This window comes from Rhinoderma darwinii, chromosome 4, assembly GCF_050947455.1.
Source record: "Rhinoderma darwinii isolate aRhiDar2 chromosome 4, aRhiDar2.hap1, whole genome shotgun sequence".
NCBI lineage: Eukaryota > Metazoa > Chordata > Amphibia > Anura > Rhinodermatidae > Rhinoderma > Rhinoderma darwinii.
Genome location: NC_134690.1, coordinates 230,456,611 through 230,483,984, shown reverse-complemented (window position 1 = coordinate 230,483,984; position 27,374 = coordinate 230,456,611). Strand labels below are relative to the sequence as shown.

The following is a 27,374-nucleotide window of genomic DNA, read 5'->3' as shown; positions in this document are numbered from 1 at the left end:
TATTTGGCTTTTGGAGCTCAAGTTTAGCAGGAATGGTTTGCGGAGGCCATGTCACATTTACGAAGTCCCTGAGGAGACAAAACAGTGGAAACCCCCCACAAGTGACCCCATTTTGGAGACTACACCCATTGAGGAAATTATCTAGGGGTATAGTGAGCGATTTGACCCCACAGGTTTTTTGCAGAAATTATTGGAAGTAGGCCGTGAAAATTAAAATCAACATTTCTTCAAAGAAAATGTAGGTTTAGCGATTTTTTTTCTCATTTCCATAAGGACTAAAGGAGAAAAAGCACCACAAAATTTGTAAAGCAATTTCTCCCGAGTAAAACAATGCCCCACATGTGGTAATAAACGGCTGTTTGGAGACACGGCTTGGCTTAGAAGGGAGAGAGCACTATTTGGCTTTTGGAGATCACATTGAGCAGGAATGGTTTGCGGCGGCCATGTCAGATTTGCAAAGCCCCTGAGGGGAAAAAACAATGAAAACGGCCAAAAAGTGACACCATTTAGGAAACTACACCTCTTGAGGAATTCATCTAGGGGCGTAGTGAGCATTTTGACCCCACAGATGTTTCATAGAATTTATTAGAATTGGACAGTGAAAATAAAAACAATCCTTTTTGTTCAATAAGACGTAGCTTTAGCGCAAATTTTTTCATTTTCGCAACAAATAAAGGAAAAAAAAAGAACCCAACATTTGTAAAGCAATTTCTACCGAGTACGGCAATACCCCATATGTGGTCATAAACTGCTGTTTGGGCACACGGCAGGGCTCAGAAGGGAAGGACCGCCATTTGGAGTGCAGATGTTGCTGGATTGGTTTCCGGGCGCCTGTGGGCCCAAAACAGTGGAAACCCCCCAGAAGTGACCCAATTTTGGAAACTACACCCCTCAATGCATTTACTTAGGGGTGTAGTGAGCATGTTAACCCTGCAGGTGTTTTGTAGAAATTAGTGTGAACTCTATGTTGCAGAGTGAAAATGGGATTTTTTCCACAGATATGTGGACAATATGTGGTGCCCGGCTTGTGCCACCATAACAAGACAGCTCTCTAATTATTATGCTGGGTTTTCTGGTTTTAGAAACACCCTACATGTGGCCCTAATCTCTTGCCTGGACAGTCGACCAGGCTCAGGAGTGAAAGCGTACCATGTAAAATTGAGGCCTAATTTGGCGATTTACAAAGTATTGGTTCACAACTGCAGAGGCTCAGATGTGAAATAATAAAAATAAACCCCTGGGAAGTGACCCCATTATGGAAACTGCACCCCTCAAGGCATTTATTAAGGGGTGTAGTGAGCATTTTCACCCCACAGGTCTTTTCCATAAATGAATGCGCTGCGGATGGTGCAAATTAAAAATTTATATTTTTCCCTAGATATGCCATTCAGTAGCAAATATGTCGTGCCCAGCTTATGCCACTGGAGACACACACCCCAAAAATTTTCTAAAAGGGTTCTCCCGGGTATGACGGTGCCATATATGTGGAAGGAAACTGCTGTTTGGGCACGCTGTAGGGTTCAGATGGGAGGAAATGCCATTTGGCTTTTGGAGCGTGGATTTTGCTTGGTAGTAGTTTTGTTTGGAGTCTTACTGGTGTTTCCGTTTATAATGTAGGGCATATGTAAGCCGGGCGGAGTATATAAGGGGCATAGTCAGGTGGTATAATAATGGGGTAAAAAAAAACAATAAAATAATCCATAGATGTGTGTTACGCTGTGACACAATCATTTCTGCACAGGCCGGTGTCGCACTGATATATGGCGTCCTTTATTATCCCCCTTTTGGTCCACACTCCGCGCCTTTGTAGTTTGGGGAATTTTGCTAGGAAGTGTTGTCCTGGTATAATACGGGCACCGTCGCTTCCAGCGGATATGTTTGGGCCCTCCCTTTCCTGGTTCCCTAATTTTAGGTCCTTGATAAATCGCCTCTTGAAACAGAAGAAATGTTCCCCTCGGGCACAACTGCATATTTTTTTATTTCCTGACTTATTGGAGCCATAACTAATTTTATTTTTCATAGACGTAGTGGTATGAGGGCTGGTTTGTTGCGGGACGAGCTGTAGTTATTATTGGTACCATTTTGGGGTACATGCGACTTTTTGATCACCTTTTATCCTATTTTTTGGATGGCAGGTAAACAAAAAAACGCAATTCTGGCACAGCTTTTTTCGTTTTTTTTATACAGCGTTCACCACGCATTATAAACTACATGTTAACTTTATTCTGCGGGTCAGTACGATTCCGGCGATACCTAATTTATAGCACTTTTTTATGTTATACAACTTTTTGCACAATAAAATTACTTTTGTAAAAAGAATGTATTTTTTCTGTCGCCAAGTTGTGAGAACCATAACTTTTTAATTTTTTTGTCGACGGAGGTGTATGAGGGCTTGTTTTTTGCGGGACGAGCTATAGTTTTTATAGGTACCATTTTTGGATACGTGCGACTTTTTGATCACTTTTTATTCTAACATTTGTAGGGCAAAGTGACTAAAAAACAGAAACTCTGGTAACGTTTTTTTTTACGCTGTTCACCGCGTGCAATAAATAATATAATATTTTGATACCTCAGGTCGTTACGGTCGCAGCGTTACCAAATACATATGGTTTATTATTATTTTTCAATAATAAAGGACTTGATAAGAGTAAAAGGGGGATTGTGTTTTATTTGATTACTTGAAACTTTTATTGTTTTCAAACTTTTATTATTTGCACTTTTTTTTACACTTTTCTTCAAGTCCCACTAGGGGACTTGAAGGTCCAACGGTCAGATTTTTTTTTTTCTAATACATTGCACTACCTATGTAGTGCAATGTATTAGATCTGTCAGTCATTCACTGACAGCAAGCCGATTAGGCTTCGCCTCCCGGCGGGGCCTAAATCGGCTTCCGTAATGGCAGAGCAGGAGACCATTGTGTCTCCTGTTGCCATAACAGCAGTCGCCAGTCCCGATTGCCTGTCAGGGCTGGCGATCTGCTAGTAACCGCTACGATGCAGCAATCGCTTTTGATTGCTGCATCGAAGGGGTTAATGGCAGGGATCGGAGCTAGCTCCGGTTCCTGCCGTTACAGGTGGATGTCAGCTGTACAGTACAGCTGACTTCCACCGCTGATGACGCCGGATCAGCTCCTGACCCGGCGCCATCTTGCCGGCAGCTACGGAAGCCGATCAGGCTCCGCCGTCGGGCGGATCTTGACCGGCTTCGGTGCTAGGCAGACCGGGAGGACAGTATTAGGCCTCCGGTTGCCATTGCAGCCACCGGAACCCCGGCAATTTCATTACTGGGGTTCCGATGAGCTGCAAACACCTTAAGTGCAGCGATCGCGTTTGAGCGCTGCACTTAAGGGGTTAATGGCGGGGATCGACGCTAATTTCGGTCCCCGCCGTTACAGCCGGATGTCAGCTGTAAGATACAGCTGAGATCCGGTGATGATGGCACCGGCTCAGCTTCTGAGCCGGTCCCAAACATTCGGCGTACATGTACGGCAAGATGCGGGAAGTCAATGCTTTCCATGACGTACATGTAGGGCAAATGTCGGGAAGGGGTTAATACTGAACTAGAAGATCGAGGCAATAGCCATTATGAGATACCACGTCTGACACAGACCTCTTGGTTTTGAATGAATAGATATTGGCAGGTCTGGAGGATAAACAATTGAACTTAAAAAAAAAAAAGCCTTCATATACTTACTACATGTGTGGATTCTGGAGCAACGGGACACTAATTTATTTACCTTTGTTACCTTCCTATTATTTGCACACATTGAAAGAATTCTATTATTTATTTATTTTTTCAAGCAACGTAATTTACAACAAACAGACCTTCCCCCTCCCTAAACTTTCCCTTTAAATCAGTATTTCAACTGCCTTGCATTATTACCCTTCACTGGGTATGCACTAGAGAAGAAACTGGACCGATAAGTGCTACTTCTACAGAGCCTGTAGAGAATTAATGTATTTAAAATGGAGGCACCTGTTCTACGGTTTATTTGAAATTAGCAATGAAAATACAGATGTGAAAATTATTTAAAGGACTAGTGTCACGAAAAAAAAATTCTTTAGACCAACTTGCTTTTAGTGTTTTATTAAACATTTTTTCATTTATTTGTGTGTTTGTGTTTTACTTTTTTTTATTTTTTCACTTTTTCTTGTCCATGAGGGCTGCCATTTTTTTTTCCATCTCTGTATGTGTCGATTAACGACACATACAGACATAGAATACGGCACATAGTCCCATAGTGAATGCGAACGGGGCCCGTTCCATCCACTATGCTGTACGCCGTCTGTGTGGGAACTGTGCGACGTCCGGCGCCATTTTCTTGTGGACCGGAAGTCGCGGCCGGACAGTAAGATTACTACTTCCGGTCGCGGCTTCCGGACTTGTGCACTTGGAGCGGAGGTAGCAGACGGAGCGGACGGACCGGCGGCGGCAGGAGCAAGTAAGTTAGGTCTGTGTATGTACGTGTTTTACTGTGTGTTTACTACTGTATGTTAACCTACTACACTGTGTGGTAGCTCAAAAAATGGCGACACACAGTGTAGGAGGTTTGACCGTTCAATCCCCTCGTTTCTCCCGGCACTAGCCAGGATAAAGGAGGGGGGATTCTGAGAGCTCACTAGAGCGAGTGAGTTTTCTCAAATTTTGCAGCATAAAGCAATGTGGTTGCTTTACCACATGCAATGCTGCAATTTTGGGAATTGCTCCATCTAGTGACCAGCGCTGGGAAATATTATAAATTAGAATCTAATTTATAATATTTCCTGACTCGTGAAAAAATTAAAAAAATTAGAACAATGTTTAATCACCTATACATTAACTGTTTAAAAAAAAAAATTTTTTTTCAAGCGACACATTCCCTTTAAGGAAACATCTATATGAAGAAAAAAAACTAACATTACAGTTTTCACACTAGTAACTGAACACCGAAAATAGGCTAATACTTCTTGTTTTACAGATATCACTTTCAGCTGGCTCTGTGAACACAAGGGACAACACTCATCTTAATAACATCAGAGAGTAGAATGTCAATGAAAGGATACCCCGCTTTCAGAAAACAGCACCACCCCATTGATAATAGATCATGCTTCTCCCCCCTCCCTGTACAATGACTGTTGCACCTGACAGAGAGTATGCTTATAAGCACTGTTGGTGTCCAAGGCTGAGGTTTCAAAATGTACCGTCATTAGCTTAAAGGGTAAATAAACTTTCAAAAAACTTCTGACATGTTATAGTGACATGTCAAAAGTTTTGGTTGGTAGGGGTCCGAGCACTGAGACCCCCACCGATCGTTAAAATAAAGAAGCAGAATCGCTCGGGTGAGCGCTGAGCAGCTTGATTTCTGATCGGCTTTTCTCGGAAAGCTGAGCAATTAGTGTACGGGCTCAACAGAAAGTCTATGAGTCCGTACACCAACCGCTGGGCTTTCCGAGAAAAGCCGATGAGAAACTAAGCGGCTCAGCGATCACCCAAGCGCTTCTGCAATTTCGTTTTAGCGATCGGTGGGGGTCTCAGTGCTCGGACCCCCACCGATCAAAACTTCTGACATGTCAGAAGTTTTTTGAATGTTTAGTTACCCGTTAATTATTCCCTGTTGCACCTTTACTCACAAACCCCTAGTGTTCTTATTTACACAAGGAAACACTGGTACAAACTTTTCAAAATAAAGTTCTTTGGGTTTTTTGTTTTTTTTTAAATCAATGCCTACTTAGGCGGGATTCACACGACCGGGTCGGGTCCGAGCCCGAGTGCCGGCCGGTAAAATCGGCCATTCTGCCCGGCCGGTTTGCATAAAGTTATGCATCCGTGCCGGGCCGGGCAGATCCGGACAGTGACATCAGCGGCAGCTCCTGAAGGGGAATCCCCATGTGTTCGGGGATTCCGCTTCAGGAGTTTCCCCTGATGTCACTGCCCAGATATGGACAGAGACATCAAGCGCTCTGTCCAGGAGCGGAATCCCTGAACACACGGGGATTCCGCTCCTTCAAGGAGCTAAAGTGCGGCTAGCACATAGCAGAGCGGGGAGATACCTCCCCGCTCTGCTATAGTGGCGTCGCTGCAGTAGTAGCAGCAGCAGCAGCAGCTGCTGCTACTAGCAGCGCCATCGAAGGTGTCGCCGAGCCAGGGTGCTTTTAACAAGCAGGGGAAGGGAGCCAGCGCAGCGCTCCCTCCACCTGCTGTACACCCCGGCCCTGCAACACAGTGTGCAGCGATGCCATTCGTCAGAATGGCATCAACTCCTCCTCCTCACATGCACTCTGCGCTGTGAGGAGGAGGAGATAGAGCGCAAGCGCCGGGAAACCCGGCCATCACTCGGAACACATTCCGGTGATGGCCGTGTAATACCCGGCCCCATAGACTTCTATGGGAGCCGGGCGGCCGGGTGTCCGGGCAAAGATAGAGCATGTCCTATTTTTTGACGGCCGGATTTTCCGGCCGTCAAAAAATCGGTCGTGTGAATAGCCCCATTAGGGGTCTATCATTCCTAATGCAGCCGGGTGCCGGCCGATTTATGAACGGCCGGCACCCGGCCGGGAAACCCTGCCGTGTGAATGAGGCCTTAGCCTATCCCTTATCCAGCTCCTACTCACAACACTCTTCCACATAAGTCAATATGTAATTTCCGGTCTTAGTTCAGGATCCTGTTGTAAAGCAAAAATCTGGAGCTGCTATATGAAACAGGTGGTGGGCAAGCCACAAATTTGACATGATTCCAACATTGTAAATTACAGTCAAACACAATTCATTAGGCTATGTACACATTTGACCTGAATTTGTATTATTCATTTACTTAATGCAAAATTAGGCAACTCTCTAAATAGTCTTCATTAAAAATCCCCTCCCATCTGCCTCAGTATTAGAGAGTGGTTGTACACAGCAGATTAGAGGGTAGAGAGGGAGGAAAGCATCCGTTCTCATGAAGTGCAGATCACACAGTCTGTCAGTATCAGAGTAAAGGTAAGGAGGAAAGCACAAATGGCAGACTCTGCCAGGGGGAATCACACGAACTTCAGAATTCGTATCGGTCAGCGCAAGGGAGAGGAGATTCCTCATGGACTGTGGAAGAAAGCAGTACAGGAATGAATCTGTGCTGAGACATGAGAGCTATTGAATACATTAGCATTCAGACCTCACATTCCGGATTGTATTACTGGGAGGGACATGCAAACATTAGAAAAGTCTGAAACTAGGAGCAGGTTGCAAACTGCATATGAAGAGATCTGAAAATTAATGAACAAATGGAGATTCCAGCCTGAAAACTTAGTGCAACTTTTTTAAATCAGAGTCACCACTAACATGTAAAAAAAACATTTTTTCCACGTCAAAAGTGTTCATAGCCTTTAAGGTTTCTTTTACCTTCACAAGGTTCAGAATTATAATGGGGGATCCAAATCTCTGAAGCATTTGGTCAAAGTGATAAGCAGCAACATGTGCATATGGATCTGCTTGGTCCACTGTGTGAATAAAAGCACAAACACAGTATTATAAGTATATGTAGACATCTATACACCTCATATGTTTACACGGCACACTGGAGCTACACAAATATTGTCTATGTACCAAGAACGTCAGTGCTTAGGCTCTATTCACATTATGTAAGGCACATGCATCCCTGCACGGAGATATAGATGATTATCATATATATAACTTATCTTTATGAATCATATAGTCTTCCAATTTGTCCGTACAAAATGTTGTTTGTCTGTAATTTTAGATAGAGCAATTGCAGGGAAAACAAGTTCCCATGTCGCTACTTTTGTCCACAGTAGAATATAGAATAGACCGACATTTATGGTAGTTTACAGTTGTCTTTGGACTGCAGGCTACAAACTATATATAAGCCTATAGTCTAGCTGCAGAGAAGAATTTCCCTCACAGTAAACTGATGTTTCGGGCAGAGGTTCCTTGGGCGCACCAGAAGAAATAATTCTGACGGCCCACCCCTATAAACAGAACCTGTGCATGTCCACTTTTAATTGTATTAGAAACTTTGTTTTTACCTCATCAATAAGGTCACATTTATGAATGAACCTATAGGAAAGTATATTAAGGAATTACATACAATAAATTTCTCTAATCTACAAGCTTGTGTACTACCAAATCAAAAGTTAGTTTTAACCACTTCCCGACATTTGACATATCCATACGCCAAAGTCGGGTAGGGGAAGTATGGAACGGTGTCACGGAGTGAACCCGCTCCATACGATGCGGGTGTCGGCTGTTTGTTACAGCCGACACTTCAGAGTAACAATCCCTCTAGTTTAACTCGTTAAATGCTGCGGTCAATAGCGACCGGGGCTTGATAGATGGCTGTCAGAATCACGATATACTGCAATACATTACATTAGTATTGCAGTATATCGTGCAAGCGATCTAACGATCGCTGGTTGAAGTCCCCTAGGGTGACTAATAAAAAATAAAAATAAAAAAGTTAAAATTAGTTAAAGTTTCTTTTTGTGTACACTTTTTAAAAATGTATTAGAAAGTTCAAAAAAACCCTCTTTTCCCATTTTCGCCCAAGAGGATAGTAAAAAAAATAAATAAACATAATTGGTATCACCATGTCCGTAAAAGTCTGAACTATTACAATATATCATTATTTAACCTGCACGGTGAACGCCGTAAAAAAAAATTCTAAACCCCAATATCTCTATTTTTTGGTCACCTAATCTCCCACAAAAAATAAAATAAAAAAAGTGATCAAACCGTCGCCAAAACACCAAAACGGTATTATTAAAAACTACAGCTTATCCCGCAAAAAATAAGCCCTCATACCACTTAAATCAACGGAAAAATAAAACAAGTTATGGCTCTCAGGATTTGGCGACAAAATAAATTTTCTTTTTTACACTTAGGTTTTTACTTGTAAAAGTAGTAAAATACAGAAAAAAAAACTATATATATATTTGGTATCGCCGTAATCGTATTGACCCACAGAATAAAGTTAACATGTTGTTTTAATTGCACAGTGAATTCCGTTTCCTAGTACATTATATGGCAAAATAAATGGTGCTATGAAAAACTAACTCGTCCCGCAAAAATCAAGCCTTCATAGTACTAGATCGACGGAAAAATAAATATGTTATGGTTTTTGGAAGATGGGGAGGAAAAAACTAAAATGAAAATCTGAAAAAGGGCTGCGGCGGGAAGGGTTTAATAGTAATGCAAGATATCTTACGATATCATTATCTTTTCGGCTCTTCTACGAAGATGGTCTGATTGTGATGGAAGTCTGACTCTTGGCATATCATTTCCACCTGTCCAGTATTGTCCTTTTCTCCCTAGATTATACCGCCTCTGAAGGATGGTTTATTTGCTTATATTCTCTGTATGGGTATGTTCACACGAGGTCATTACGTCCATAATTGACGGATGTATTTCAGCCGCAAGTACCGGACCTAACAGTGCAGGGAGCCGGGCTTCTATCATCATACTTATGTACGACGCTAGGAGTCCCTGCCTCGCTGCCGGACAACTATCCCGTACTGAAAACATGATTACAGTACGGGACAGTTGTCCCGCAGCGAGGCAGGGACTCTTAGCGTCGTACATAACTATGATGCTAGGAGCCCGGCTCCCTGCACTGTGTTCGGTCCGGTACTTGCGGCCGAAATACGTCCGTCAATTACGGACGTAATGACCTCGTGTGAACATACCCTATGAAATTACATTATGAATTATCAAGCAGGATGCCGAATTACTAAGATATGTATTATGTGAAAGTGATTATAATAATGTTTAAATGATTTTGTTTCGTGCAGCAGCCATCTTGGTTCTTTTGTAGTGAATAGGAAAGCCATTTTTCCTTTAATACAAGTAATGTTGATTTCGTATGTTTTATCTTTGACCTTGGTTCCCATGCGAAGCTTGCAGAGAAGGAACAGGGAGTGAGAAGGGAGGGTGGCAAACATGCATGTGGGAAGGTCTCCCCCATCTCCACGGGAACATTCTACCCAAGAGAGATAAGGCCACCTGCAAACCTGATGTGTGAAGAATTATAATGATGTATCTGGGATGTACGTTATGATCTGCTTTGTACTGAATAACAAATATTGTCACATAGTCTCTGATTGGTTAACCTCAAGCCTACACCCCTTCTGAATTTCAGTATTACAGATTGAGCTTGGAAATAAACTTTCAGAGGAGTATTTTGAGCATATCAGCAGCATCTGTGTGTTTTCCTCTCCTCTCTCTATATATATCGGTGAAATACCCTAATTAGGATGATGGATAAGGTGCCTGGCCTGAGAGTCTGTTTGGACTCTTCTAAATTTCAGTCTAATATATTTTGAGCTATTGATTTCCACGACACACCTAACTCCCCAGCAACTTAATATGCTTGCACAAACAGCTCATCTGGTTTTTATTTCTAAACTGGGGAAGAAGATATAATCTAAAATTAAAAATGCTCTAAAAAAGTACAAGACATTTTTCATAATCTAACAGAATTCCCCAAAACTATCCTCCACCTTTCTAGAAGATACAATGTTCTAATCAACTAACTTTTTCTCCATTTAAAGGCACTCGAGGGATGATACAGTCATTTACAATCACAGCACTGACAAAATAACTATAATCCATTTCAAATGACACTTCATCAGCGCCATTGTGTTTCTTGTTTTACTATATCAAGCTGCATTTTATCTAGAAACATTAACATTTCTATGTTTCTAAATTCTTAAAACTTGTCATTGTAAAATAACTTTCATTCGACCGACCCTTCCCTTCGATTGGCTGGTGTTTTTAGCCCTGCCCTGTCTGATAGACCTCTCCCCCTTCCTTTTTTCTTCCTTGGTTTCTCTCTTTTAACGCTATGCCTATTCACTTGGCTCTTCTTTATTTTTTATTTTTTTTATCAAATCCAAGCTCCAACACAATGTAAGTATTCTACTGTCTGAACTGATTTGATGATATCTGTTTGAGCTACTGTTCCTATTTTGTACCCTTGTTAAAAACTAAAAAGAAACAAAACTTGGGTTTTTTAATTTTGCTTTTTAACACATGCAAATTCTACTTTTACCTGCTCTCCCTCTTCCTCCACCAAATCCCATAATTAATCACCAGTCATTACTATCCTCACACATCTGATAGTACTCATTAAGCAAATGACCATTGAACCTCCAATACTGTATTCTCTGGAATGCCTGCTCATAATACTACAAAGTCAGTAACAAAATGGCAGTCTACCTCCAACAATGTCTCAACCGGTCTCGTCGTAAAGAGGGCTGCAATTCAGTCACACTGCTAAACTTAAAAATAAATAGGTAGCAGAAGCAGCAAATGAGCAATTTTCTTCAGCTAAAACCACTATCATCTCTTTCCACTTGTCTTCTTTCTGGTAATGTTCTATGTGATCTTGTCTACTCCCTTTCACTGTGGAATAATATGTGACCTCATGGTCCAAGTACTTTCACACTAGATGACTTTTCTGCGAGTTTTCTTGCAGAAATGTTAAACATTAAAACCACCTGCCTAATATTGTGTAAGTCACCCTTGTGCCACCAAAACAGTTCTGATCCGTCGAGGAATGGACTCTATAAGACCTTTGAAGGTGTCCTGTGGTGTCTGGCACCAAGACATTAGTAGCAGATCCCCTTATGTCCTGTAGGCTGTGAGGTCATGCCTCCATGGATTGGACTTGTTTTTTCAGCACATTCCACAGATGCTTTCTAAGGATTAAGATCTGGGGAGTTTTAAGCCCAAGTCCACACCTTGAACTCTTAGTCATATTCCTCAAACCATTGCTGAATTATTTTTTCAGTGTGACAGGGGACATTATTCAGCTGAAAAAAAACACTGCCATTAGGGAATAACGTTTAAGTAGGTGGCACGTATCAAAGTAACATCCACATGAATGCCAGGACCCAAGGCTTCCCACCAAAACATTGCCCCCAGAATAACACAGTATCTGATGGCTTGCATTCTTCCCATATTGAACTCTGGTTCCATCTCTTCCCTAGGTAAGCGCTGCACACGTACCCGGCCATTCACATGATGTCAAAGAAAACGTGATTGATCAGACTAGGCCACCTTCTTCCATTGCTCCGTGGTCCAGTTCTGATGCTCACATTGACGCCCATTGTAGGTGCCTTTGGCAATGGCCAGGGGTAAGCACGGGCACACATCAACTTCAAGGACTGACTGTTCACTTGCTGCCTAATATATCCCAACCCCTGACAGGTGCCATTGTAATGAGATAAGCATTGTTATTCACTTTACATGTCGGTAGTTTTAATGTTATGGCGGATCGGTGTGCATGTGTGTGATACTTAAATTTATTCATTTTTATTTTGTTTTATTGTATAAGGAATAGTTGTATGTTTCTACTGCATCATAAAAAATATTGTAGTCTACAAATGAAATTAATGGGAGTGTGACCATCACAGGAGAGTTGTATTGCACCAAACGGTCACAAAATGCAATTCAATGTATCCCTATGGATACTTCATTCACATGCTATTAAAGTATAATATATTGAACATATAGCCTAACTGTCCTTTGTTGCAGCATGACCTCCTGTATGGAAACACACACAACTACCTATTCACTTACTCTATCTGACTCTCAATCTCCCTTACGGACGCTGATGCATCAGCTACTCACTAAGCAACAGGATAAAGATTCAGTTCTGCATCTTTACTAATAGCTCTTCACACAAAACATTCACTGAAAAGGTTGGCCAATCATTAGGTCTGCTGATGGTTTTTTTGTTCTCTTTACTTCTCTAATGACCTCCACACACTCTTGCGTGCAGCAGTTCTCACGTGTCTCCTCTTCTTTGGAATTAGACTCCTTTTGCTAGCGCCACTCTCCTACACAGTCTGAAAATTCACTGTGACAAGTTTATAACCTTACCTTAGATCTCCCCCTAACGTCACAATGCTTGTTCATTCTTCTAATTCTTCTTTATACGTACTAACCATGTCTCTCCTACTTATTTATCTCCACTTATTCTCTTACACTATGAATGGTATGCTGCATTGTTTTTGTGTTGGTTATAGACTTATTACTTGCAAATGCTTCAAAGTGCATAGATTAAGATGGTGCAAAAAATAAAATCTATGATCCTATATAATACTAGAATATTTATATTAAAACGACAAGTTACATATTCTCATTCTATTGATCATGTAAATAACTCACATGTAATTGGAGGTTTTGGCATCATGGTAGAGATATCCTGGGACCAGTATAAAGGGACTGATCCTCGGACCTGTACATATGAGGAATAGCTACCAGCACTAAAAGACATCACAGAAGCATCGTGTACGATTTGCTCTGTCTCCACTTCATTGGCAACATCTCCCTAAAAGGCAAAACAAAAACTCCAGAGTTCAACCATTTAGCAAGCTTTGCATTGATTTATAAAGAACTATAAGAATTGCGCAAGAATATGTCTTGTTTTATTCTAGCAGTCGATGGTGTTCACATTTAAAAAATAAATAAAAGAAATGACAAGTTCAGAGAGAATTCAAATGGACATACCTACGGTTCTCGTTTGTTTCAGTTTGGATTACGTTTATGGGTTCCCCTGACGGAAAGGTCCGAAGGAACCCATGAACGGAGTCCCGATGCACATGTGAACGAAGCCTCACTCTGCACGAACTGATTTTCCTGAACGGTGTAAGGTCTATGTAACAAGGTAAATATAACATCTTAAAATTTACTGAGTGATGCAAAGATATGGACATATCAAAGTAAACGGCTTACGTAAAATACAAACGACAGTTATCATATCCATAACCACAATTACATTGCTGCCAGCACTAACCAGATATGTAACCGCAGATATTATCAGTTAGCATTTCTTTATACTGCATAGGTTCACATTTAGAAAAACTAAACCCTTTTGACATGTTACCGATTCTCTTCATCAGTTCTTCTAGTTGCAAAATCAGACATGTCAATAAAGTTCGATCTTGGGTGTTGGGCGCTGGGGTCCTGGCTCTCGGCCCCCACTGATATGACTGTGTTGATTTAATCATCTTCCCTAGGCAAACCCCTAACTTTGATGGCCACTATAGTCTGTCTAACAAGACAAGCTCCCTTTAAAACTGTAAGACTATATTTGTCATAATAATCCATAATAAAATAGACAGACTGTTTTATATAAAGCATTGACATTTGTAGGCATGGTATTAGGGAATGCATCATGTATTCATTTTCTTGGTGGTCAGTAAAGCCATCTAACCATGAGTCATACAGCGAAGGACTTGCTGGCCTTAGCAACCAATCATCATAAACCCTTTCATTTCCAGCGGTTTCTGGACATTTTGCACCTCTGGTAGCCAGGACAATTTTCACACATTTGACATGTACAAGTAAAAAACATTATAAAACATTCACACTAATCCCCCATAACCATATATTTTCTAAAAAGTTGACACTCGGCACATTGTCAAAATGCCACTCACTGATATTTGTGGTGTGACTGCTTTATGTGACTTCTTTGACAACGCGATCCGGATGCTGGTTAACAACTGGGTCGCGAAGACAATAAACCACATAATTAAGTGCAGAGGGGTGATTAAATCAGCAACTGCCCATCTTCTCTCTCCTTTTCTATAAACAAAAAAAACATATGCTCTCTGATTCATAAGAGGAATGATCACATCAAAAAGTTCATGGTCACAGATTCTCCTACTCTCCATGCATGCTGTTCGCTCATCTTCCGCTGACCCCCCTCTGCTCCTCTACATAGGCTGAAGCAGGAACTTCAAAATCTATACAGCTCCAAATTCAGCCTGCTCCAGCTTCAGGCGATCTTGTTCTTGATTAAAAGAATCTTGCCCACGCTATAGCCATTTGTAGCAAAGACCTATCGGATACATCCTTGGTTACTGAAGTGCTTCCCTGCCAGGACATATGACTATTAACCCTTTTTCTTCCTAGGACATATTTAATAAGTACGGAATCAACCATTCCTCTGTGTCAGGATAATGGCACCCGCTAACAACACGGGATCCAGAGTAAAACAATTTGCAATATTAACCCTTTTATGACCAGGGTTCAGTTTGTTTTTTTACTATGGATATTAATGCCCGAGAACCTGACGCCCATGCAAAATGCGCGTGGTCATGCAGGATGCCAAATACGAATATGTTCCCTGCTTTCCCCATATACAGATCAGTGATAATGGCAACAGACCATTGGATCACTGTTTGCATGCCCTCGAACCTCCTTTACTCAGGAAAGCCCCATAATGTCATAAATGACAGGCCATCTGAAAGCAGAAACACATTCAAGAACACATCTCTCATTATGTCCCGGTACAGGATTGGGCTGTCAGTGTGACCGTTCAATACTCTTAATAGAACTTTATGCAGGAGCGTGCACTGCTTTCAAAGGGAGCATGTAAATTAATGAGCTAATGGCACATTGGCTATTTGCCCATTCATTTATGGGAAGGGGATACTATATATTGACAAAAATTGAATATAATATGCCTTTTACTGGTTGCATAATGGACAGTTCACATCTGCGTTGGAGGCTTCATTTGTCCAAATGCACACGATGGGAATTACATACGGATTTGCTGCGCGTGTTTTTGTGCGTCAAATCCGCAGCATAATACAATACCAGCAAAGTAAATGAGATTTCAAGAAATCTCATCTACACGTTGCAGATTTTTTATGCACGTAAATTGACCTGCGGTGCGTATTTTTAAATCTGCAGCATGTCAATTTATCTTGTGTTTCCGCTTGCGAATTGTATCTGACAAGTTTTAAGAAAAACGCACCAAAATCCGCAGCATAAAAACGCACATGGAATTACCTGCGTTTACCCGCAGTTTTGATGCAGATTTTCGACACCAAATTGTAGCCTTAGGCTCAATGCACACGATGCGTATTACATGCGGTTTTGCCACGTGGATTTGCGTGCGACAAATACGCAGCATAATACAGTAAAAGCATAGTCAATGAGATTCCAGGAAATCACATGTACACACTGCGGTAGTTTTCGGGACCGAAATTGAGCTGCAGCTCGTTTTTTAGAATCCACAGCATGTCAATTTATCTTGCGTTTCCACTTGCAAATTGTATCTGCCTAGTGCTGAGGAAAATCACACCAAAATCCGCAGCATGTAAACGCACCGGAAAACGCATTAAAACCGCACAGAAAAACGCACGATTAGGTGCGGTTTTTACCTGCGAATTTCCCACATATTGCTGCGGTTTTAATGCGTATTTTCTGCAGCAAAATACGCAATGTGTGCATGTATCCTTAAGAGGCGTCCATCACAGATCCGGCAGGGATTACCAAAAACAATAGCACAGTATGCTGCGCTATTGTTTACAGTAAAATCACGGACCCTCCGACGGAACCCTTTGAAGTCAAAGGCTTCAGTCGGCCTCCCGTGGTTTAAGTTGTGCAATGGAATCGTTGCTTCCGGTATTTCCATATTCTGCTCCTCTGACGGAGCAGAATGACGGAACACCACAACGGAGATGTGAACAGTCCCTAAGCAGCAAACTTTTTAAAGAGGAGAAAAAAAAACCCAAAAAAACAAACACATTCTGTTATCAAACAGGTTTCATCAATTTATATTTCAAAATATTCAGCCACCAAAGCCTACATTTTACCTCACAATTTGCTCCTCTCTTTAGGAAACGAGTCCCAGCAAATTTGCTTGATCTTCTGGCCATGAGAGTCACGTAGATTGGTCGACCATAAATTAATAATTCTTTAGATGATTAAGGTAAATATGAATGTAAAGAACACCAAATCAACACAATATCAACTCCAAAATAGTAAATCCACGAGGATGCATAAATAGTATTTAGTAAAGTAATGTTTATACAATTAGCTTACCAAATAGCTTAAAACAGTGATTTTATTTTTTTTTAGAATGTATAGGGTAATCTAGACAGTAGTAAGTTAGGATAAAATGTCCCACAATGCACTATATTGTTTGAGTCCTCATTCTTCAGTTTAGAAAGGATACTTGATTGTCCACAAAATCCATGAATGATATAAAGTAACCAGTCATGGTGAACAATGTTTTTAATGCACTTTAAGAGCTCACCATTCCATACATACTTCATGTAGGGCTCACTGCATATACCAAATGTACCTAAAAGAAATAATTCAAAATTAAAATGCAACACCAATTCGTACTTACATTTTCATTTTAATATGTCAGAACATAAGAAATCAGATCTTTGTATTCAATTTCTAACTTTAAAATTTCACACATAAATTGGGCCAGTTTGGTATGCCATCAATATGTGCTATAAGCCATGAATAAGGACGTAGGAGGCGTCTGAAACGCGTAGGCTATTCATACCATTGAAACCTCTCTCTGCACTCTAGGACACCATCCTGCCGATTCTGTTTTTAAAATGACCTAATAAAACTTGGAAAAAGTTTCATTTTAGCCTAAATCAGCGCTGGAGCCAATCTTTCTTCCCTGTTTCAACTTCCCGATCGTGTGCCGACACGAGGACCCGTGCGCGGTGAACAGTACAAGTCTGTATACAAGGTGAGCTGAAGGCTTCCTCTCTTTCTCTTCATGTGCTATAAGCACTTATGGAATATAAAAGGTGATCACGCTGGTCTGCACAAAAGAATGGAGATCCAGTGCAGTCCCAACTGGTGGTCAGCCGGTTAACAAGCAGATATCTGAGCTCAGCACTGGCAGAGATTACAGTGTGAAGATTTAAAATCTGTTCTCGGAGACACACATTTTAATTTGCAGTTTTAAATTTTATGTTGGCAAATCTCAGTGAAAGTGAACTTTAAAGCATACAAAAAAAAGCTGTAGCTATATATTAAATGTAGTGCAGCCAGGAACGTTGGGTCTAACCTGCAAATTTTTGACTATTTCCTTTTCCAACATTTCTGTAAATGTTCAATGTTCTCTCTATATTCCTCGACGGACGAGTGTAAACTCGCTTGTGAAAAACTGCAGTTTTACATGTCCGAGCTGCACCTGGGCGCGACCCATTGAGTCTATTGAGGGATCCTTGAAAATGTCCTATTTTTCACGAGCCCTTCACATGGTCCGTTAAAACAATGACCGCATGAACGGTCACGTTAAATTGCATGGGTCCAGGTGCTGTCCTTTTTTTTAACGGACATCACACGGATGTATAATACGATCGTATGAATAAGGCTTAACTAAGTGGGTGGGCTCTTACTGGTGTGGAACAGGATAAGTTATCTGTGTGCTTCGTCCAATCAGATTTCTCCAAACTGCTGCTCCCCCTACCCTCTCACAGCATAAGCGTCACACCGCAGGAAGAGTGACTGCAGCATCACCTCCTCCCTCTCCATTCAATTACTGTGTTTCTGATGACATTCATATATCCACATAAACTACTGATTTATGCAAAAATGACAAAACAATTATAAAAAGGTGAAATAATAAAGCCTTGATAATTCACAGTCACAGCAAAAGATTTGAAAAAATTGTATACTGGGCAATTTTTTAACAACTGAAATTATTATAATCATTTGTAGTATTTATTATAAAATGTTTTTATTGTTGATAATGTAAATCTAAATTGTCCACCAAGTCAAAATTAACTGGTGTCAAAAATATTTTTAATTATCTTTATATGTGTGAACATATATTGCTTTTGTGAAGGTGATTAGAATGGGTTTCAAAGATAACATTTTGCATGGACTCCATCTTGTATGGTAGGCATCCATTTTGGATCATTGGAATCTATGTTTTTGGCCTGAAGGAGCCATCTTGAGGTTAATAAGTAAAAAGTAAATATCAGCAGATATCCTGAAGCAATTCTATGTTGTGTTCTTGAATTGAATGTTTTATTACGCTTGTAAGGAGCAGATCAAATAGCCTTGGCCGAATGGACAATGACTGTTTACCATAGGTCAGCCTTGGATTCAGGCCTCTGTTTAATTAATTTAAACTTATCTGCAGTCTCCATTCTCTAGTGAGATAAGAAGTAGAGACAAATTAACTTGTGTATCTGAAATGTGTGTCTTCTCCATGGGACAAGGTTCAGGCCACCTGGGGCTTGGAGGGTGAAGAATTATTATAATGCATTGAAATAATTCTTATTGGCTGAATCAGAGTCATTATGATATTGTAGATGATTGGCTGAAACCAAAGCCTACACCTTTCCTGTCATTATAAAATATGTGGAGTTTTGGGATATTACCATATATAGAATGTTTATGTTTGCAAGTATGAGGTTACCACCTACTCTCATTTTCCTATAAATAAAGATGGATCCGCCCCCTAGGGCAGAGATCATTTGAACACTGAAGATGCGTGTCATAGTCTCTCTCCGGCAGGCCTCTCTGATCCACCATTGAGAGGGCATTCACTAATTTGGAGCTCAAAGACAAATGCAGATAATGTCCAACGTTAACGGACATACTAAATTCTGCAGCGACACTGGTCTAAAAAACAAAACGACTTTACATATCAAGTCAACGATTGGTGAGTGGCCTGAAGACCTTGCCCTCATATGATTGCATTTTTGATTAAGGGATAATCAGGCTATATTATGCTTGTTTTTAAATGTATGTCAATGTTTTCACTGGATTTTACCACTTTACACTGTTTTCATAATTGTAACATATGGTATTTATACAAGTATTTACATTCTGTACTATATCTTTGTCTGAGCACTTTATTAATGATCCCTCATTATGATAATGAGGCACATGATTTATACCTGCATGTATTGGTTGTGTCACTATGCTTGAAAAAGGTCCTATAGCAGGACGGAAATGTTGCAGCTGTTGACGGACTAAATCACATTCTATTTTGGAACCATCGGAGTGCTGTGGGATTTCTTTCATTTATGCCTTACAATTCACTGATCTGGATTACCTGCTTGCTCCCATCACCGTGTTGGAATTTGATGCAGAGTGCTATATCTATCTATCTAGCTATCTATCTATCTACCAAAACTAGATCATAGCTATAATGCCTGAGAACAAAGGACACCATTTTCTCTAGCGTGCCTCTAGTCTTTAGGTGGTATGTGGGATCTGTAAATGGTTACAAAGCATTTGTGGTCAGAAAATGTTACTGTAGACAAGATAGCAGATAGGGGCGGAGCTAGAGGGATAAAATCTAGTGACAGGTAATAAGTTGTGTGGATCTGATATAACAAAGATTCTGCAATATGGATGCATTATTATATGCGTCCATGTCCTTGAAAAAATTCCCTGACAATGCGGGTGGGTTTGTGTAGGTGTTAGAGAAAATCACATGCACATCAAAGATAATAGTGATCTAATGCCTGCTGGCCTTTAGAACGCTATTAGCAGTGATCTGTATACAGGGGATTGCTGGGAGGACACAGATCATGTCCTCCAAGCATGCTCCTCTGCTCCATCAGACTGTTGAAAGCCTGTGAAGTAATTGAGCCGTCCAAGGTTTCCATGGCAAAATCCAGGAAGGAATATTCCTTCATTCGGGTCCCATTGCCGTACACAGTGCTCACTTTACGCGCTGTGTTTAGCGTATTTTATGACCGGGAGCGGATCATTCCAGCAACCTGTAACATCAGAAGGATTGGGCTGACGCAGCGTCAGCCAATCTGTTTAATGGCCAGACACTATACAGCTTAATCTGCAGTTAAAGAGGATCGCGTCTATTTACATCGCTGCAGCGTGAGGTATTTGCAGAAGTAAAGGAACATGGATAGCTTAGAATTGAGGTCCGCGAGTATATTATATTTTTTTCTAGAGATGAATTTGCATGATGGATAATATTACAACGTTCCAAAAAGAAAAATAATGGAAAAAATGTATTTCATTCTTTGTTTCCCTCTAGTATTAGTTCGTTGAAAAAAAAATTCTCTCACATTTTACTAATGACAAGTTTAAAAACAACCTGTAAACCTGAATGAAAAGCCCATTACTATAAAGTCAATAATGGTCAATTCTATCAACTTTTTGTATGAAAAAAATTTGGATACAGGAGTTTAGGTGATTCAGAAATGTTACCACGATGACGATAATGTCGAGCTAATGAACACTACAACATAAAGGATTATAATACGAAGTTGTATAAGGTCCTGTAATTTGGGGAATGAGTTGTACTTTTAAAAAGGGAAATTACTCTTTCAGACATTCATGAAATATCAACAGACTTGCTCAGCTGTTTCTGTAACTCCCATTGAGCAGAATTGTTTATTGCACACGTTATTACGGTTTTGGGGAAATTGTGTCTACATTAATTGATATCTCAAGATAACAGGATTTTGTACTTCGCAGTAAAATCCCTACCTCTTAATTCACTGGGGGACACAGTACCATGGGTACTGTCTCTCCCAGTGAACACTTTAAAGAGGCTCTGTCACCAGATTTTGCAACCCCTATCTGCTATTGCAGCAGATCGGCGCTGCAATGTAGATTACAGTAACGTTTTTATTTTTAAAAAACGAGCATTTTTGGCCAAGTTATGACCATTTTTGTAGTTATGCAAATGAGGCTTGCAAAAGTCCAAGTGGGTGTGTTTAAAAGTAAAAGTCCAAGTGGGCGTGTATTATGTGCGTACATCGGGGCGTTTTTAATACTTTTACTAGCTGGGCGTTCTGATGAGAAGTATCATCCACTTCTCTTCAGAACGCCCAGCTTCTGCCAGATCACGCTGTGACGTCACTCACAGGTCCTGCATCGTGTCAGACGAGCGAGGACGCATCGGCACCAGAGGCTTCAGTTGATTCTGCAGCAGCATCGGCGTTAGCAGGTAACTCGATGTAGCTACTTACCTGCAAACGCTGATGCTGCTGCAGAATCAACTGTAGCCTCTGGTGCCGATGTGTCCTCGCTCGCCTGACACGATGCAGGACCTGTGAGTGACGTCACAGCGTGATCTGGCAGAAGCTGGGCGTTCTGAAGAGAAGTGGATGATACTTCTCGTCAGAACGCCCAGCTAGTAAAAGTAGTAAAAACGCCCCGATGTAACACACATAATACACACCCACTTGGACTTTTGCAAGCCTCATTTGCAGAACTACAAAAATGGTCATAACTTGGCCAAAAATGCTCGTTTTTTAAAAAGAAAAACGTTACTGTAATCTACATTGCAGCGCCTATCTGCTGCAATAGCAGATAGGGGTTGCAAAATCTGGTGACAGAGCCTCTTTAAAGGAACAGTGTCATCACAAATTTATTTTTCATATGTTAAAGATGTTAGTGCTTTATTAAAAACGTTTATATTTATTTGTGTGTTTGTGTTTTACTTTTTCTTATTTTTACACTTTTTCTTCCCTATGGGGGCTGCCATTTTTTGTTCCATTTCTGTATGTGTCGATTAACGACACATACAGACATGGAATACGGCAGCCACAGTCCCATAGGGACTGCGAACGGCTCCCGTCCCATCCACTTCTGTGTACGCCGTCTGTGTGGGAACTGCGCATGCGCCGCTCCCACACAGTCCAATTTGAAATTGGCGCCGTCCGGCGCCATTTTCCTGTGGACCGTAAGTCGCGGCCGGACAGTAAGATTACTACTTCCGGCCGCGGCTTCTGGACTTGTGCACTTGGACCAGCGGCAGCAGACTGAGCGGACGGGCCGGAGGGAGCCGCGGCGGCAGGAGCAGGTAATAGATTTCAATGTATGTTCGTGTACGTTTACTACTGTATGTTAACCTTCTACACTGTGTGTTAGCTCAAAAAATGGCGACACACAGAGTAGGAGGTTAGACCGTTCAAACCCCTCGTTTATCCCGGCACTAGCCAGGATAAAGGAGGGGGGGGGATGCTGAGAGCTCACTAGAGCGAGGGCTTTTTACCCAATTTTGCAATGCTGCAATTTTGGGAATAGCTCCATCTAGTGACCAGCAATGGGAAATATTATAAATTAGAATCTAATTTATAATATTTCCTGACTCGTGAAAAAAATAAAAAAAATTTGAACAATGTTTAATCACCTACACACTAAATGTTTAATTAAAAAAAACAAAACATGTTTTTCTGGCAACACATTCCCTTTAACTAGAAAATATGTGTTTTGCACCAACAAATTCTTTTTTTTTTTTGTTTAATTCCAGAAGGGTATTTTATTTTGTATTTATTTTAATCACCAAAGTGCAGAAGGTAGTGTCTGGGGTCTACTATAGATCATCTCCAGCCCATCTAAGTACCTTCCATAATAGTGAACAATCCTGCACATTTAGACTATAAGAATCTCATCTCATTCGGCAAATATGAATATTGCCTGTAGGACGGATTTTCCTTTATTACAGAGTAGCAAAAATAGTACTCTATGAAAAGAAAGACCACCATGCAGATGTGATGGATGGTCAATTTGCTTATATTCTCTGTATTAAAATTACATTGTGAATTATCAAAAACGATGCCGAATCATGCAGAGATATAATTTGTATTCCACCTGCAAAGACTTTCTCCCCCTGTTTGCTATATATATATATATAATCAAAAAAGTAGGCAGCACACCATCGGAATTAGTGAAAAAGAGGGTACTTTATTAACCCTAAGTGCGACGTTTCAGCTCTATCCACTAGAGCCTTTCTCAAGCCATATATATATATACACAGGGGCGTAGCTAAAGGCTCATGGGCCCCGATGCAAAAATTCTTACTGGGCCCCCCCGCAAACTTCTCATGGCCGACGGTCCGCAGCTTTCAGCTGCATCGCTGGGTTTCCTAAGTGACCCAACAATGCAGCACTAGCAGCCGGGGGCGTCACTAAGGCTGGGTTCACACACCCTATTTACGGACGTAATTCGGGCGTTTTAGCATTGAATTACGTCCGAAAATGCGGCTCAAAAGCGTTGTAAAACATCTGCCCATTCATTTGAATGGGTCTTACGATGTTCTGTGCCGACGGTAATTTTTTTTTTACGTGCCGCTGTCAAAAGCCGGCGCGTAAAAAAGACGCCCGCGTCAAAGAAGTGCCTGTCACTTCTTCAGACGTAAATAGAGCCGTTTTCCATTGACTCCATAGAAAAACAGCTCCAATTACGTCCGTAATGGACGCAGCGAAAGACGCATGCACATGCCATTACGGCTGAAATGACGGTGCTGTTTTCTCCTGAAAACAGCACCGTAATTTCAGCCGTAATGGACGCTGCCGTGTGAACATACCCTCAGGGCTTAAAATGTCAGGGGAAATAGCCACAATACATATGTGTCCGCCCAAAAAAATGTGTGTATAGGAGACAGCATAGCATATCTATAGCACTACGACCCTATAAACTATGGATAGGATTAGATACAGTGGCTCAGCAGACAGTATCACACATGATAGGATTAGATACACTGGCTCCGCAGACAGTATCACACATGATCGGATTAGATATAGGGCTCAGTAGACAGTATCGCACAAGATACGATTAGATACAGGGCCCAGCAGACAGTATCACACATGATTGGATTAGATACACAGCTCAGCAGACAGTATCACACATGATTGGATTAGATACAGGGCCCAGCTCGCTGACATTGCGTCTCCAGCGCTGGACCCAGGATAGGTAAGAATAATAATTTTGCTTCTTTATGTGTTACTGATTATTTTTGTGTGTTTGTGTTTTTTTTACAGGTTCGGTTGTTGGACTTCGGATACGAGGACTTCAATGACGGCGTTTTTTTTATTCTCAATAAAATGGTTAATGAGGGTTGTGTTTTTTCATTTCAATAAAATATTTTTTCTATGTGCTTGTATCTTTTTAAACGTTATGATCACCGCCTTAGTAATGGCCGCTGGCTGATTGACAACCTCCATTGCTAAGGCGAGGCTTAATGTTAGCAGGTGCAAAGGCCAACACTAACCCCCATTATTACAACGGTACCCACCGCCACCAGGAGTACTGGGAAGAGCCGGGTACGAACCAGTACCCGACCATCTGTAGTGACGGTCAGGCTGGTATTAGGCTGGGGAAGGCCAAAAACAGTGGCCCTTCACACCCTTGAAATGCTGCCTGCTGCTGCTGTGTTGCATCTGGCTGGTTATGAAAATTGGGGGGGACCCCACATCGTTCTTTCCAATTATTATTATTTTTTTTTTAAATGACGTGGGGTCCCCCCCATTTTTCCTAACCAGCCAGATACAATAAAGCAGCAGCAGCCTAGCATTACCAGGGTGGGAAGGGCCACTGTATCTGGCCTTTCCCCTCCTGATAATACCAGCCTGCGGCCACCCCAGTGGCCGACCATCACTATAGATGGTCAGGTACTGGATCGTACCCGGCTCTTCCCAGCACCCCTGGTGGCGGTGGGTACCGGGGTAATAAAGGGGGTTAGTGTTTGCCTCTGCACCGGCTCACACTAAGCCCCGCCTTAGCAATGGACGTCGTCAGCCGGCGGCCATTACTAAGACATAGAAAAAATATTTTATTGAAATTAAAAAAAAAAAACACACAACCCTCATTAACCATTTTATTGATAATAAAAAGAAAGCTGTCATCGAAGTAGTCCTGGAATCCGACGTAAACCAACGACCGAACCTGTAAGAAAACACACAAAAAACGATTAGTAACACGTTAGGCTTAGATACAGGGCCCATGTGTGATACTGTCTGTGGGACCCTGTATCTAAGCCTACCACAACGTAGCCTTAGATACAGGGTCCAGCAGACAGTAATCTTATACAGTATAAGATTACTGTGTGCTGGGGCCGTGTATCTAAACCTACAGTGTGGTAGGCTTAGATACAGGGCCCAGCAGACAGGATCACACATGGGCCATGTATCTAAGCCTACCATGTGATTGGCTTAGATACAGGACCCACCAGACAGGATCACGCATGGGCCATGTATCTAAGCCTACAGTGTGGTAGGCTTATATACAGGGCCCACCAGACAGGATCATACATGGGCCGTGTATCTAAGCCTACCATATATATATTTATTTCTTGTGTCTTAAAGAATCCATTTAGTGAATAAAAGCAATCTGTTGCTTCAAGACAAGCATATTAATGCTGATTTTCTATGTTTCTAAGTTAGTTATCTTTGTCCTTGGCTCTCATGCAAAGCTTGTTGAAAGAAGGAAAGGGAGGGAGTGAGATAAGATACTTTTAGGCTATGTTCACACGGGGTATTTTGCCGAGTTTTTTGACGCGGAAACCGCGTCGCAAAACTCGGCAGAAACGGCCCGAGAACGCCTCCCATTGATTTCAATGGGAGGCGTCGGCGTCTTTTTCCCGCGAGCAGTAAAACTGCCTCGCGGGAAAAAGAAGCGACATGCCCTATCTTCGGGCGCTTCCGCCTCCGACCTCCCATTGACTTCAATGGGAGGCAGGAGAAAGCGTATTTCTCGCTGTTTTATGCCCGCGGCGCTCAATGGCCGCGGGCGAAAAACGTCGCGATAATTGCCGCGAAAATCGGCATGCAGGGAGAGGAATATCTGCCTCAAAGTTCCAAACGGAATTTTGAGGCAGATATTCCTCCCCCAAAATACTCCGTGTGAACATAGCCTTAGAGGGAGACACATTCACATATGTATGTGAGTAAAACTCCCACATATCTAGACGAACAATCTATTGTATTCTTGCCAAGAGAAATAGTTCAGATGCAAACCTGATGTCAGCATCTAATGAAGAATTATAATAATGCATTTGAAATGTATTGTATGTCTGTGATTGGCTCCATATGAAATATTGTAATTGTATGCTATTGGCTGAATCAGAGTTATTGTCACATTGCCTCTGATTGGTTAACACCCCTTTTGAACAATATTATTGTAATTGATTTAGGCAATAAACCTCAGAGGAGTAATTTTGAGCATACAAGCAATGTCTGTGTGTCTTACTCCTATCCGATATAATCAATGATTAGGATCTGGATAAATCTCCTGGAATGAGTGTCAGTTGAAACACTTGCCAAAATTTCAGTCTAATATATTTTGAGTCATGTCTTCCGCAACAGTTTTTGGTGCCGAAACCCGGGAGATTGATCGTCCGATAGCTGTCACAGGAGAGATCGGGCAATGAATTTGTGAATTTTAAAAAAACGCGGTCGGTAAGGAGATTATTCTTACACAACCTTTCACACATGTATTGCGTAAGCCTTGGAATTTAGCTGTCATGATGTAACATCTCTCGGACGCCGGGAAATTTATTCAGGATACCATTCCTGAATAAATTTCCCGGCGTCAAAGAGATGTTACAAGAATGAATGGATCCAAAAAGTTATGTTAAAACTTTTTGTGTGATCAATGATTGCAGGTGCGTAGGTTATCTTGATTTATTGTTGAAGATGTGTAAATCTTTAATTGTTGCTATGATTTTTCCCGGCAATCAAACAGTACAAGTTGTGAGGAGTGATGATCCCCCCCCCTTTGGAATGCAGTGACGTAGCGGATGCTTGAGAGAAGTTGTAACTTACATGTGAAATCAAAGGATTGCAGCTTGGACAGTGAGGAAAAAAACTTGTCCTATTCCGTTGTAGTGTGTAATTTGTTATTTGGCTGTTGTGTGAAAT

The 27,374-nt window shown here is 41.4% G+C and overlaps 1 protein-coding gene across 3 annotated transcripts in view; it reads right to left on the bottom strand.

Moving 5' to 3' along the window:
* Window positions 1-27,374, bottom strand: part of FIG4 (FIG4 phosphoinositide 5-phosphatase) — a 338,548-nt gene that overhangs the window by 208,387 nt on the left and 102,787 nt on the right. For all 3 annotated transcript variants that reach the window (XM_075862266.1, XM_075862267.1, XM_075862268.1), the window contains 4 exons: window positions 16,946-17,074; window positions 16,584-16,684; window positions 13,144-13,306; window positions 7,357-7,454 (listed from right to left, as the gene is read on the bottom strand). In XM_075862266.1, coding sequence (XP_075718381.1) covers window positions 7,357-7,454; window positions 13,144-13,306; window positions 16,584-16,684; window positions 16,946-17,074 — 491 coding nt within the window. The remainder of the gene's footprint in view (window positions 1-7,356; window positions 7,455-13,143; window positions 13,307-16,583; window positions 16,685-16,945; window positions 17,075-27,374) is intronic.